The sequence below is a fragment of the Rhipicephalus sanguineus genome, chromosome 2, assembly GCF_013339695.2.
Source record: "Rhipicephalus sanguineus isolate Rsan-2018 chromosome 2, BIME_Rsan_1.4, whole genome shotgun sequence".
NCBI lineage: Eukaryota > Metazoa > Arthropoda > Arachnida > Ixodida > Ixodidae > Rhipicephalus > Rhipicephalus sanguineus.
In genome coordinates this window covers 143,334,366-143,350,042 of record NC_051177.1, presented here as the reverse complement: position 1 = coordinate 143,350,042, position 15,677 = coordinate 143,334,366, and the positions used below count along the sequence as shown (strand labels likewise).

Here is a 15,677-nt window from a genome sequence, read left to right as displayed (position 1 = left end):
ATGGCGTTCATATCTCACGCAGCGCCTCTTCTATCGTCTTTACACGACATTTGCAGCGAAGCACGCAGATACGCGGCCAATTTTTATAATTATTGTTATTAATATCAATATTATTTTTTTGCGGAAGAGTTTTCTCCCCTTTGAAAAGACAACACAGCCCGAGCTGATAACGTCCATTTGCTCTGAGATTAAACGTAAAGTCAAACTACCGGACCCGATTGCGATAGCTGCCCTCCCGCCAAAATCAGCCAGTGACAAGGTAGAGATGAGGGGGGGGGGGGGGCGAGGGGGCAGCGGTGCTAGCTCGCTGTCAGTTTTTCTGCGCATCGCGATAAAAGTGTTCGTTGCGTGATCTCTGCTGCAACCCTGCAGTCGGTGCTTTTGCTGATTTGTACTGGAGACTGCCGTTCAGCAAAAAAAACGCAAATGTAAAGTCTATCAACTGTGTACTTCTCTCGACCGCTTCTTTGTCGTGAAGCTTCACATTTTATTGCCACATTCTCAGGCTATATATTTATGCCAAGTGCTATACGCAAACACAGCATTTAACTTACGACGACAGCAGCTTCAGGTGCGGCGTTCTAGTGCAACCATGCCTTTTATTAGGAACGTTTAGCTTGTATTAGGGGCTTTTAGCTTTACGTTACCGTGTTACGAGTTGCCGGAAGTAATCTGTGCATGCGCGGCCCTTTACGGAACGTGAACTACTCGCCGGATTGACTTTACATTTACGGCCCTATCTCTCAAATCCACCTTCATTCGCGGCTAAAGTCACTAGAGTGAGCTAGAAATAGAATACCGAAGCCGTAAAAACGTGAGAAGCCTTGACATAAATACCCCAACATGCTGAATAGGTGACGCCATCTAGCGGGAACAAGATGAACCAGGCAAGCGAAAAATTGCTATTGCAGAAACATCGTGCGTTCTACTTCTGGTGTTAATGCCCTGCCGCGGCATAATTACGGATGAGTTATCTTTTCAATCATTTTTTTCCTCAAAACACTAGTCGAAAACAAACGTGCCCATACTATGGTTGCACGAAGCGTCACAAGATGGCGACACCATCGTCGGATAACTCGGTATTCTACACCCCTAAAAACGCTAGAAACCTCTCGTGATTTTGCCGCAGCGGTGATACAATCTTATCTAACTTAAGTATAATTGAAGTGCAGTTATCATCACTATTTCATGGTTTACTCAAACTTAAATGTATCAGTTTACGTACTTACGTAAACGTTTACGTACGGGAAGCTGAAACGTTTCTAAAACATGTGTTTCGGTAACACGGTAACGTTAAAAACTATACGTACAAGCTAAATGTCCCTATTAGCGTGCGTATCTCTCTGTTAAGTTTACAAGAAGTAGTTTCCTTACACCAGCCCGCAAGAAAATGTGGCCCATGCATCCACCGATACAGGGTGCGTCCTGCAGGAGAGCAACGGTTGTGCGCCGAGAGCAAATGTTGCCGTTCGTCCTTCTGTTGCTCCCTTCCAACCTAACCTTAAAGGGATACTGAACAAAATTTTCGCCGCCGAGATAAATGACTCAATTGAAAGATTGGGTGCTGAAATTTGTTGAAACAACCTTCATTTCAGCCAGAGACTAGCAGAAAATAATGAATTTAATGCATTTTTCGCGAATTGGCGCGTCTAGCGGCCGCGCCGCGAACTAGAGAGGAAGTGACGCGAAACTCCGCGGATAGTGACTCGCCAACCGTGCTCGCAGCAAAATCGCTTACCAATCGACATCGCAAGCCGCCACCTGCTGCCGCGCGTCTCTCCCAAAACGTGTTTTCACGGTCGGGAAGGTGTTCTCCGTGCGTGTTCTCAACCGGCAGCCAACGACGCCATTGCCGCGCTCTCGGCCGTATTACGGTCCCTAGAATAGACTGTTTTCTCAAGCGGAGCTTGCGCCCACGTCTACGAATTTGCCGTCTGTGTTGTGTGCTGCTACGTAATGTGAACGGTGAAGCACCTGACACAACGCAGAATGCCTCAACGCTGTTCTGCGCTAGGGTGTGCCCTGTCATACATTTCCAACAGAGCCGAAGCTTCGAAGGATATGGATTCGCGCTGCGCGCCCATCGCAGCCAACGTGGGTGCCTTCAAAGCGTGACTTTTTGTGCTCTGAACACTTCGAGGATAGTGACTATGAGTTACTGTGTAAATTGCTGGTCCCGGCTGCCGACCCACGTTGGGCTACGGCGGCTCGTCTGGCTCGTCGTCCTTGCTGTCGCTTGACACAGCAGAACGGTCACATGCATATGGTTGTATTTGGCGCATCCGTTTTGGAGGCCCGTCGAACTCGGAGTCGCAATGACCGCTCGTGGAACCACTGTCACTCGCACCTTGCATCCTTGCGCTCTCGCGACACGCTCGGTAGTTGTAGCGGTTTTTGAGGAATAAGCGCTATTTTGTTTCCTATGTGGGGAAAAGAGGACAAGGCTCAGCTATGCTCAGCGCCACACCAGCCACCCTCGGTTCTTGAGAGGAGAGGTGGAGAAAGGAAAGTGGCAGGGCAGGAGAGAGCGTGCCGGGTGCCCCCCTCTTGCTGGAGCACTCGACGTCACGTCCGCCGACAAGCGCAGTGGCATGCAGCCGCCGCGCTCTCACAATCCACTAAAAATACGGCCAACTGCTCGAAATTACGTGAAATAAACGCTGCGTACAGGAACAGTCGTGTCGTCCGAGTCGAATGTAAGTGTTTTCGTAGCTTTTTCAAATTTTTGTTCAGTATCCCTTTAAACTACATAAACGGTTACTCCCCCAACTTCAGACATGTCAGCCATCTTGTTCCAGTTGGTCTTTTTGGGGAGTAACAGTTGGTCTTTAGGACTAAAACCCGCAGTTACTCTCATTTTTCCCATTTTTGGCTTAGAGTGTATGGTGCTCGAATGCTGACCCGAAGGTTATGGGATCGAATTCCGGCCGCGGTGGCCGCATTTTGAACATCGTTGAACAGGAAGCATCGTTGAACAGGAAGTGTCGCAGCCAACGTTTCGACAAGTGATTCGGCTTCGTCCGGGCAGTAACTGCTTTCCAGCCTGTTTATGCCGCATTGCTCACTCTCCCCCAACCTCAAAAGTGGAGGAGAAGGGCAGAAAGAAGGAAAGAAAGAAGGGAAGGGAGCGCATTGAGAGGTTCCAGTTGCTGCGCTGAGGAAGACTGTCGCTGTCTGTCTCTTGTCGAAACGTTGCCTCCAGCGACATTCCTTGTTAAACCATTTTTTGTTTCACAACTGACAAGGCGCAGCTAATTACAAAAATGTGCACCTGCTATAAAGTTCGAACGCTACGGAAATTCTCTGAAAAGACCCCTAGCGCAAAAAATTTTGGTGGTAGCTAATTTGCCACGCTAACGATCAGTTAGGGCTGCTGAAATATGTATATAAGCAAGCGATGAAACAGGACACTTCGTTCTGAATCGCTGAATTTGTGTGAATTGAGAGGTAGAGCTTCTTGGTATACTTAAAAGTAGTACTGAAACGAATTTTAAAAAGTTAGATTATTGCTCTAAATAAAAATACTGGTATGGAGAAACCTAAAACCAGTATTGTGGTGCCTGGGAATGCATCGTATATATTTTAATTACCGCTACCTTAAAAAGATGTTTTCGGTTTCGATATCGAGAGGGCGGCTTCTCAGTGACCTTTTATAGCAGTGTAACGTCACAGGGATACAGAAACTCGCGACGTATTAGAGACAAATCCGTCATCTGCTCGTGGCGCACATAAAAAACGATGAGTGAATTGTCGTCCAGTGACCCTGACAGTGATTTCTACGATTTAGGCTGCATGCAGGACGCAGAACTCGCAAACTCGGGGGAACGGTCTTGACTCGTCGGGATAATGTCCATTGCAGTGGGGCTGGCTTGCAGATGCTCAGCGACGAAATCTTCAAAGTCAAATTAAAATGTTTTATACATGTTCTCAGGCTGCGGTGTGTGAACAGCGTTGACACTGCATACCAAGGAAACGAAAAACAACCCTTTTGCGATATCTCAGAATCGTCTTAGTACTCCTTTAAGAAAAAAATTCATTAAGAGCTATTTGCAAAAGTCAAGACGGCCTCTCACATTACAAAAAATTACTTGGACCGTGGCGTGTTTTTCAGCAAAAGGCGAACACTTTCTTAAGACTCCTCAGTGGACAATCTACTAGATAAGCGCTCGTGGTGAACAGCTATGTGTAATTATAGACGTCAGGCTCTACCTAGGCGGTGCTGCGAAAGAACTAGAGTTACTGTATATGCTACCTTTATGTAGCATAGCATATACAGTAACTCTAGAAAGAACTGCCAACCAGCGCCCTCATTGTAGCCCTGGCGCTAACTGGGTAGTGCAAAGAGCGCCTTGTGCAAGCGAATGTGCATAGGCCACAATGGACCTCTCTCTTTTGTTTGTGTCGAGGCACGCTTTCCTGAAAATCAAAGACTTGAAAAGCGTTTTCGGCCCACACACACTCCAGAGAAGTAGGAAGTTCATCAAATCGAACTGTGGGTATGCAATGCAAACGAAATTTCACTTATTTCGGCGCGCAGCAACTCCCAAGTACAAGCGAGCATCGCACGACAACGAGTTCGAGGCAAGCCCTCCGACGTCCTTTCTTAAAGGCGTAAATGCGTTAAGTTTGGGTATATACATAATGTCAAAGCGATGAACTACATACACAATCAGTTTAGTTAGCTATGTATCTTACGATGAGCGGCACAAAGTTCGCTTTAACAGGGACGAATGGCCTCGGCGATTTTCGCCTTTTCAGTTGCATTCGCCCTCAGCTCTCGCTTCCTGTGCGTTGGACTGTTTTATTACGCATCCTCGAATGTTCTGTTGATGGTTTTCTTCCGTTTGTACTTTTTTTTAGTTATTCATTTTTTAGGACAACACAAGGCATTGCCCGCGGTCAGGACAAAAGGAGGTGGTTTGCCTCCGGACGTGGACTATTATGCCTTGGATGTACGTTACGGTTACTCAATCGTTTAAGGCGAAAGCATTAGATGCCTCATCAAACGCGAAAAGGCGTAGGGGATGAGTGATGCAAAAAATCATCGCGTGATGACATCACCGTATGACGTCATCCAGACGTCACAGATCGCCAGAATTTGAGGTCAGTATGACGTCGTCATGACGTCATTGTGATGTGACGTCACATGATCACGTCATCACATGATATCGTATCTCGGTTAAAGGTGGGCCGATCACGGAGGCAATGCAAAACCAGGTGACGTGCCTCCGATCCTGGAGGCAGTGTAAAACCACGTTAGGTGCAGAAAGCTTTCGGAGGGTGGCGGGGCAAGATCCATACGTCGACTGAGAAGAAAAACTAGATGCTTTCACCTTCCAGTCATCTTAAATGAATACATAAGGGGCCCTGTGACTTTTCCAGCTCGCAGACTATCGAAACCTCCCCACATAAGTATGCCTACAAACGGTAATTGAGAAATCTTGAAGCATATTTGAAGTTTTCTTGTTGTCTAACAAAAGTCCATGTTCTAAAAAACTATTGATTTTCTAACAAAAGAGCGATACTCTTGGGCAAGTTGGTGATGCATGTCAAAAGCTAACGTTGCGGAAACGACACAAACAGGAACTGACGCAACAGGCGAAGCGCTGAGTTACAACTGAAGTTTATCGCATAAATGCTGGAGAATATGAAAAGAACGTGACGTAAGGGAGCAACAAAGAAAGAGACAACAAATAGCCAAAAGCGAGAACATGGTATGATAGCCTATATCACTTGTGCCGGTCATGAGCGCGGATCAAAAAATTAAATTATTTTCAGTTAGAGCAATCGACGGCGCGCTTCCGCACTGTGTACCACATCTATCAATCTCAACTGCCCTAATTATTCCCCGCGTTCACTGGAATGCGCGGGAAATGATTGATCGTACGGGTGAACAAAATTACCTTCGGTTCGTTTGTGCAAATCATATCCTTCTACATTGCGCTAAAACAAGGTTATCGTAAGTTCGATTAAAAATACGCTTGAAAATTATGTTGTTGCTGAATGTGTTCTATTGTTTTTTTCATCAATAATGCCAGCATTGTCTTCTTGAGTTTTCATTGTACTTCACGTGCTTACTTCGTAGACGGTGATCACAAAACCATCTTCCACAAAGTATCAATTTTTACGCAAACCGATTGAAACAGCACAAATAAACCACGGACATAAGCTGTCAGTTGGATCTGATATAGGTTAAAACAAAATGTTCTGCAAATAGCTTGTTTTGAAGTTGCATTGGATAAAAACTGAGACCCCATGAATATGGGCAGGCACAGTGAGGGTTCGGAGGGAGCTGACGTTTTCGTTTCGCCGTACAAGAGATTCTTGCCTTTGATATACATGTTTGTTTTGTTCGACATGATTTTAATCTGTTGAACTTTCCAGGTTCACACTGACATTGCACCCGAAGAGGGAGACTGCGAGGTAAGCAGCCTTGAAAACTTTCGCAGCCGTATAAATCTTTCTGTTTTCCTTTTTTGTCTCTTTTGCGGAATACCGTCTGTATGCGCAAAGCAGCCAAGAGGAGCTCTTCACTTGTAGGCCTCACGTTTTAGTTGACGCTGTGCGCTACACGTTACTACCTTGCCTTCGGTTTCGTGTCCTTAAATTCTAAAGCTTCCCGTCTGACAAGCCGAATTGTTATTGCAACATCCATAGTCATGCACAGTTTCGGCTTCAAAAGCTGACATTTCTCTCGGCAACGTATGACCATCGACACTACACTGCCGCCATTCCGGTCACGCTTTCAAATATGCCATCTTCAGTCTCCTCACTTTCCCAAAGTTGGTTGCATTGATCGATCGTTTGGTGGATTTGCAGAATTTGAGCAAATTAACCATACGAATTTTGTATTATCCAAGGTTTAACAACGTAGTACCCAAGGGTAGTGTTCTAGCAGTTGCAGTGTTTCTAACCATTGTTATTGATTTGTCCACCGACATTCGCGTCAGCATAAGGCTTTTTGCTGACGAATGTATGCTCTGCAATGATGCCCTGGAATTTAGCCTGGCGAATTTTTATTCCCGCTCTTTCACCCGTCAGGAAAGCCCGAGGAACATTGCCATCGTCACTTGCAAACTGCTTCCTGCGATGGGCGTCCTGTTCTTGGCATCTGCTGTGGCCCAGGTAAAACAGCGATTGTGAAATTTCCATGACCTCTTCAAGGTTGCAGTTTTCATACTTCTTTGCGCGATAGAACGTACCAAACATGCCATTGAGACTTTATTTGTTGCCACGATAGTTTACAGGGAATGCTCTTGTGAGGTCGCAACAGCCAGGGTTGCCAGGTAGAAAAGACAACAAAATTATGCGGAGCATCATCTGACGTGACGTCGCGAATTCTGATTGAAGTGGCCGAACTGGCGGCATCACCTTTAGCTTGGCTATTGCCGAACATTCAAGAACGAATGACAGACCCTCAGCTTTTGCAGGGTGGTTATCAGCCGGCCCTCCTCTCCACACCACCTGCTTCGCTCCCGCCAAAGCTTCGCCTTTGCTCTCCTCTCTTCCCAGCTTCACCCTCTCGACGACGCAGTCTCAACTCGTTACACTAGGCTTCCCTCTTACACACGTAGCTTTACCCGTGCTGTAAACTCGCCATAAAGCAGCCAACTAAAGCCAAGGGCTTTAAAACAGCCAAATGTAGCCATGCGTGTGTGAAAACAAGTGTCACATTTTATTTACACGACTACGTTCAAGAGCCTAAGTACAGCAAGAACCTTTTGAAATCCGAATTGAAGAGATTAAAGCATAAATTGTTTACTCTAGCAATCATTTTGAGCACGATGGTGAAGTTTCTTGCGTAGTTGCGGAAATGACACTCTTCACCCGTCCTGCATGGCTTAAGAAGAGTAGAAGTACCAGCCTTGTGGCGACAATAAAAATGAGCGCTGCGTGAGTATGCTCGAAAGCAGTTGCTGGCATATAAAGCATAAATTGTAGTCGCTTTCGCAGCCGTTTCTTGTGTGATGGCGAAGTCCGAGCAGTTAATACACCCGAGTTGCAATCCATACCTAATCCTAAGTAACACAGACGGTTCGTCGGTTGTCCGATTTCTGATGTCGATGAGTGCACATCGTCTTTGTTTCGTGGGGCGCTTACGATTGCCCTTTTCACTTCCAATTACAGCGGTCTGCATAACGAGGCCCCATGCAACAGCTTTCCCCCGAGTCCACGTATCCAAAAGTCTTTTCTTTTGTGTAAGGCAAGCGCCGAATTCAATTTAGGGAGCTGGAAGCGCGCCTTGGTCGCCATGTTTGTACACTGCATACACGAATGCTTGCGGCCACGACGTCCCAAGTTTTTGATAATTTGGTTCAAATCGAGGAAACAAGAACTAATCAAAAAGTAGCCAAGTAGCCAAGACTTTTTTTCTGCCGTCCGCGACCTAAAAAAGTAGCCAAATTGGCACAAAGTAGCCAAATCAGGCAACCTTGATCAACAGCCAATTTTAGTGGCGTATAAATTTTTTCCGGAGAGGATGGGGTGGGAAGCACCTCCTTCCCACCCCCTCCTCCCCCGGGCATATAGTTGTCCCACAGGCATATAGTTGTCTGCCTCCGCCGGTGTGTAACGGCTATCATGCCCAATGAATGCACAATAACAATAAAACATTCGGCAGATCCCACGCCTTGTGGGAATCGGTTTCATGCGAAGCAGTGAGCCAGTAGTTCTATGGCGCATTTTTTGGCTTTGAGCTAAGCGTTACGAGGCGGATTGACGTGTTTTATTGCGATAGCAATTATATGGACAGTCTCGGCTGGAAAATGTCCGTCCCCGTCGCCGTCATTCTCCGTATATGTATAAGTATGTATATATATAGAAAGGCCACAAAGAAAAATAATTAAGGAATTGTTTCCGACGCGCGGAATCGAACGGGAGACCTCTCGCTTTGCAGCCCGCCGCGTTAGACATTAGGCCACGACAGCACCGTCTCTCAGCCTGCTAACGGCGAGCTATTTATATACACCATGTAATTCAGCATGCTTTCTTAGTGGCCACATAGATGGTGCGACGTGCGCGCGTATTGCGCGCTTTAAAGATCGTCGCCCCGCCCCTGCGAACGCCGTTGCTGTTCGCTCTACAGGGCGTCGTCGCTTTCGTGCGCTTATCTCAAGGAAAGAAGGGGCGACCGGTGGGGTGCTTCGCTTCGCTCGCCGCAGCGGCCGCGTTTGCGAAAGGAGCGCGCTGTTCAAACAGAAATAAGTATCAACTGTGACAATTAGTTCGCGCTCGTCTTGTGTGTACCTGTTCGTTTGTTTCGTGCGTCCTGCTTTATGTTTGAGCAGTGCGCTTCAAGCTGTGACGCATTAGTTCGCGCTCGTCCTGTGTGCGTTCTTTTCGTGCGTCCTTTGGTCTCGAGCGATGCGCTGGCAATTTCGAGCTGCTTTCCGTTCTTCGCGTTACATTACAATTTATTGCTATCGCAATCATTGCTTCGCCGTTGCGGCGAAACTGTGACTTTTTTTTGTAAATCGAGGAGTTGCGTGCACATCGTGAGTTTACCAGGCACACGCCGACTACACTGACGTTTAGATGTTACTTTGGTCTGACGTAGTATCAGCACTCACGTTAGAGCACAGACGTCTGTGTTATCGAAACGAAGTGCACACTACGGCGCGATGATGCGAATATCACACTTAACCTTTGGTAGCGCATTCCTCCGGGATGGAGCAACGCTTGAATATAGTTCGCTGACTCATAGGAATGCAAATGTAACGTTTATTAGACTGCTATAAAAGCGGAGTCGGCACTGGAAGCCCAATTGACATTAACCCGACATGACGCCTGTATGATAGGAGTACATATGTAGTGCTTACTGCTTTTTTGTAAAATTAGATAGCCAGCACTACAACGACGATAGGCGTTGCACCGACATTACGCCTGCATATCACCTTTTTCCGAAGCAGTTTCTAGGTCTGGCGTGGCTCTGGGGTAGAATGCCTGACTGCCACATAGTTGCTTGGGTCCGATTGCTGCTGGGATCCCATTACGAGGATTTGGGGACATCTCTACGTAGCGCAATCTCTCGGCGGCAGCAACGCCGTCCTGCCATAACTGAATGGGAAATATGCGAAAAAAATTCGTATCTCTTGAAAAAAGCTAGTTATCAAAAACTACTCCGGGTTCTATACAGCAGAGACCTACTGGAACATTTTGGCAAAATTGCAGTATTGCACTACAAAGCGTGTGGCTTCCCACGACAATGGAACACCGCCCTTTAGAAACACATGGGGCCCCATTGTTACATACTAAACACTCTGGGAAGCCACGCGGTTTGTAATGCGATTCTGCGATTTTACCAGAATATTCAAAAAAGTCTTTGCTGTATAGAACCGAGAGTCGTATTTTGACAAGTACCTTCTTTCGTCAGATATGATTTTCTTTGCCTATTGCCCATTCAGTTGCGGCAGGCCACCGCTGCCATCGACCAGAGATGGCGCTACATGCATGTGTACCCAAATCGTGCTCATGTAATTTGTATTATTTGCATTCGTCGGGTCAATGCTGCCGGTGTCGGTTTTTCTTAACACTCTCGCATTTAAATTACAATATCTGTTCTCGCCGTTCCTGGGTAAATATAACCTGTCAATCACCTGTGGCGCGTACCCGCCTACCACGGCCCGTGGTGTACGGGTATATGCTACACGTGTGTGGAGGTAAAATTTGACGACGTACGCGACAGAATGTTCACGTTATTCATGTCAGGACCATACTGTCATATTCGCCAAACCTTCTTACCCTAAGTTAAGGTCGATCACGAGAGCACCCAGACGTAGGCGGCCAGATAGATAGATAGATAGATAGATAGATAGATAGATAGATAGATAGATAGATAGATAGATAGATAGATAGATAGATAGATAGATAGATAGATAGATAGATAGATAGATAGATAGATAGATAGATAGATAGATGGATGGATGGATGGATGGATGGATGGATGGATGGATGGATGGATGGATGGATGGATGGATGGATGGATGGATGGATGGATGGATGGATGGATGGATGGATGGATGGATGGATGGATGGACGGACGGACGGACGGACGGACGGACGGACGGACGGACGGACGGACGGACGGACGGACGGACGGATACGCTCAAAGTGCCTTGGTTTCGCTAAGAAATGCGTCGCATTTAAAAACAGGTTTAGAGCGGCATTTTAACCCAGGCACACTGCTTGGCAGTCGAATTTTCTACCACAGATCCACACCGATGCTTGAAACTCGATCCTCCGCAAAAAGACCTTATGCAGACCTCATGTCGGGCAAGGAATCACGTTAATTATCGGGTGTGAAATATCATGGTAGATGTAATAAATAACATCAGGCGTCCCGCAATGCGGATTTCGTAACGAGTGGGTGGTTTAAAGCTTCGCACCCAATTCAAAGGGCTCAGCCGTAATTCATCGTCAGCGACAGCATCAACAAAGTAAACATAACGCCTTACAGACCCGTGGTGGGTATCTCAGCTTAACTCTCCACGGAATCATAAATAATGGCATAGTGGGTACTTCCTTATTTCGTAAAATTATGACGATTTATGGCGTAGTCGGTGCCTTGCGCTGTATCCCCGTAGTAGTCGCCTCAAGAGAGCGTACAACGGGCTCTAGAAGGACCGCTCATCCATCTTTCTCTGTCACTGTGCTGCATGTGCCGCGCAGGCCTGGCGTTTAAGCCAGTGAACGCTGAAGCACCAAACCGATAATAATCGGTATTGTGATTTCACCTTGGGCTGCCGCGAAAAATCAGTGTCGGACTTTATCCTGCGTGAAATCGGGAACTCTTGCCAATCGCGAACAATACAGCATTCGCACTGAAAACGGCAGTCATCATGCGGCGGGCTTCCCTGCCGCTTTGCGTGGACATGCAGCCACTCGCTTAAGTACACACACACACGCACACGCAGTGAACCACTTCACCCCGTTAAGCGTATTTTATGATGTCTAACACACCTACCCCTTTGATAAAATGCATTTTCACGAATCAAGACACCGGTATGGGTGTTCGTTGTTTACCTCTAATAGCTGCGTATGTCCTTCTTTTGTCGCAGACCGTCACCATCCTGATTAACCGTCTAGAACAGTCGCAAGGCCAAATGTATACCAGTCATGGAGGAAGCAGCAATCTTCAGAAGGAAGAAATGATCTCAAGTACGTGGTTTTAACGAAAGTTTCAGCAATACATGACGCGCTAAATCTATCTGTGATGGCGAATCTTCGTTCCTCCCGCTTATGTCTGACGAAAAAGCGTGCTTAGTTTTCTCAATTCCTGTTACTGATTTGTTAAATACCCAAACCCATGCGTCCACTCCTTTTTTTTATCGATATGTTGTTAACAGCTATATTTATCTATAAACAGCGCAGACTTGTGTTGGAATGAACAGAACAAGTCTGATAGTTTTTATGAAAATGCAACAAAATGCTGGTAGATCGGTTATCAGTTGGCGCTCTCTCAAATTGTGTCGACCACAATCTCAAGTACACTGGTCTCAAGTGCACTGAGCACTACTGGCGCCGTAACTTTATATGCAAAGCGTATTTGGTGACGGCCGTGCTATATACATATATTGAAGGCGCCTTGTACGCCTGTTCGTCTTTCTTGTTTTCGTTCTTGTCTCGGTAGTCGCGCCGTAGTTCACCAAGCATCACCAATCAGCCCGAATTTTCACGTTTGGAAGTAACCGCTTTGATAACGCTCCATTCCCGTTCATCTTCAGCTAGAGGCAGCTGTCCTCGCTTTAACACACGGCGCAACCTCCCACGTGGTTCATACCATTTCCATATTTATGTTATTGTGCAGTTCGCGGTACTGCCTCGTGATTTGCAGCATTGTCCGTACAAGCATTGTTATGGCTTGATCATGAGACAGTTTTGGTGCCATGAAAAAGCCTCTCTTCTTGCACTATATAGCCTCGCAAGTCGTCACGACGATGTGGCAAATCTCTCCTAAAATTGAACTCGCATGAAACTCAATGCATGTTTGGTGCCTCCGTTTTTACTGACAGTTACGGAATCTTGTCGAAAACCCTTTGCGCCCGCTCATCAGCAATGATGTACGGTGTGCAGCTAGTTGTGCAGCGAACAGGGATACCTTGTTTTACTACACACGCACTGAACTGAAACCTTTGTATGTTTAAAAATTTTATACGTCATCATTATATCATTTTTCGTTTACGCATACAGGGTTTTTAATGTACCCGACCATAATTCAATTGGGTAAAATCTAGGCCGAGCTTCAGAAACAAGGTCCCATGTGGTTTCGCTGTAACTTGCGGGAAGTGGTGAGACACCTGGTATTGTTGGCACCTGCCGTCGCCAATTTTATTAGCATGATAGACCTGCACCCATGCACTCTTAAGAAAAAAGATAGCAAACAGTTAGTAAACGCACGCTTTTACTGGTTTCGAACGTATTTTACTACCTTCATGGCATTCCTTTACTAGCCAGCAGCTAGTAATGCTAGTAACTTTTGCCGTTACTAAGCAGGCAAGCTTTCTTGGTGTTTTTAACTAAGTAACTACTAAGCCACCCACGTTGCCAGATCTTTCGTAGATGCCGCAGTATATATCGTGACAGTCTTTAGAAAATTTAGACAAACTTTAATATCATTCACTTCCTTGGAATAAAAGTGTCGTGCTACGTCATGGCACACATACAAGCAAATACAAGTGCACACGATGATTTGTAGAAAACATCATTTATTCTTTTAAATTCTATGGTTGCTAACCACTACACGGTGTGCTATCCCAAAGTAGGAGCATAAATAGCCTTCAAGCTGCTGATATAGCAGATATCGACTACGTAGAAGTCTTGTTATTCTGTGAGTGTGTGTTAGCGTGTGTGTTCTCATTAGTGATTTGTAATCCATTCATGCCGCTATATATATGTTGCTGTGATGCGTACTTACCATGGTAGTTACATGAAGTCATTAGCGGTCATTAGTTAATGTACGAGGACGATGCCACTTCGTTTTTTGTATCCTATAGATACTTTTGTAGCAGAATAATCTTGATATGACAATGCACACACACATATAAACAAAATAGGAGTAATCCTTTAATTGGCTTATTGTAGTCTTAATACGGTTACGAAGTTGCTAGCGCAGTTACTAACTTAGTAATGGACTAACCATTGGAGTCAGCACTATTCACTAACTAACTAGGTAGCAAATTTCACTAACCTGCATTTTACTACCTTCACTTACTAAGAGGCTAGTGCTTTTTGTGACAAGTAAACTGTTAGTATTTACTTAGTTAGTATGCCGACCTTTTTTTCTAAGAGTGTGGCTCATTGCCAGTGGCAATCTTGTTCTAAACACAAAAGCGACGCAGTGGAATTTCATCCTCCTCTAATATTTTTCTAACAAAATATTAGCATGCGGAAACAGGCGCTCGAAGTCAACTTTGTGAGAATGTTCATTTCTGCAGTTGTTTCGTTTGTTAAATTCCCAGAAATTATGATGTCTCGCAAGCAGGCATCCAAGTCTGTCTCATATAGTACGCCTCAGAAATGTTCCATACTATGCATGAAATAACTAAAACCTCTTTGCCTTGGAAAGTACCGCCACCCCTTGTACTCTGCCGCCGCCGCGCGTCCTCCCCGTTCTGCTGCAGTTTTTCTGTACGACGATTGCCGTTTCACTAGGAAACGCGCGGCGTATAGGGAAGGTCTTAAAAAACATGGCTGATCCCTCCGTCATAGGAATCGGTATAACACGAAAGTGAAACGCGTCTTCACAGAAGTAGTGCTTATTGTGTAGTGATATACGAGAGCTTGTACAATGTCTATTCGTGTTTGGTAGCTATAGCACCGTTTGGCGTGAATGCACCCATGTTGACGGCATGTCTCTATCGCGACTACTAACGCCCATGATCATGATTAAACCGTTGTGGTAGCTGACGGTGTGAACATATATTTGGACACAGCGAATCGTGAATCCCGCGTACGGATGATATCAACAAGCTCATAATCAACACTGGTACCCGGTATGCACTTCTTCAAAGCGTCGTCATATAAGGAGAGAAACGGCATGGTGTGCGCTTTCTAGAAATGGGTAGCCGACGCCTGTGCTGATGCATACACAACACACACTGTACTTCAGCAACACGGGAGGTAGAGGTTCGTAGCCTGAGCCGCAAACGCGTGCGTCCCGCTGGCCTCTGTCTCGCAGGCGCTGCTCTCGCTCCACCAAGGCACGACATTCGCCCGTCGAAATCGCGTCCTTTCTGCAACGCATATTGCAGCAGTTTTGTTAGTCGGTGCTCTCGCAATTGAAGCAGTCGGCGGCGGAGAAATCCCGTTGGTGCACGTGGAAGCTGCCCTACTCCGATGAGCCGACGCATGCTAACACGAAGCCAAAGGCAAAGAACGTAACTGCGTCAAGGGTGCCTCGGCGACGCCAGCGCGGCCAGTCTACCTCTCTGGTATCGAGACACTTTAACCATGACTTCCGATATCGCCCGCAATCTCGGAGTAAGCGCTAGTAAGTGTCGATCGTGAAGCATTACTTCTTTTCACATCTCACAGACGGCGGCACCGCCCCGCTCCGCCCGCCGCGAAAGAGAATGTGTGAAAGATATAAGGCGCGTTCGCGCTGTAGCTATCGCTTCTCGAGTTAGCTTAGTCGGTAGAGCGTCGGGCGCTTGCCGTCGCGGCCGCACCGTCGTGGGTTC

At 46.3% G+C, this 15,677-nt stretch overlaps 1 protein-coding gene across 1 annotated transcript in view; it reads left to right on the top strand.

Moving 5' to 3' along the window:
* LOC119383749 (uncharacterized) overlaps positions 1-15,677 on the top strand; it is an 86,370-nt gene that overhangs the window by 59,714 nt on the left and 10,979 nt on the right. The window contains exons 4-6 of the mRNA XM_037652049.2: positions 6,385-6,423; positions 7,042-7,125; positions 12,057-12,156. Of these exons, the coding sequence (XP_037507977.2) occupies positions 6,385-6,423; positions 7,042-7,125; positions 12,057-12,156 (223 nt within the window). The remainder of the gene's footprint in view (positions 1-6,384; positions 6,424-7,041; positions 7,126-12,056; positions 12,157-15,677) is intronic.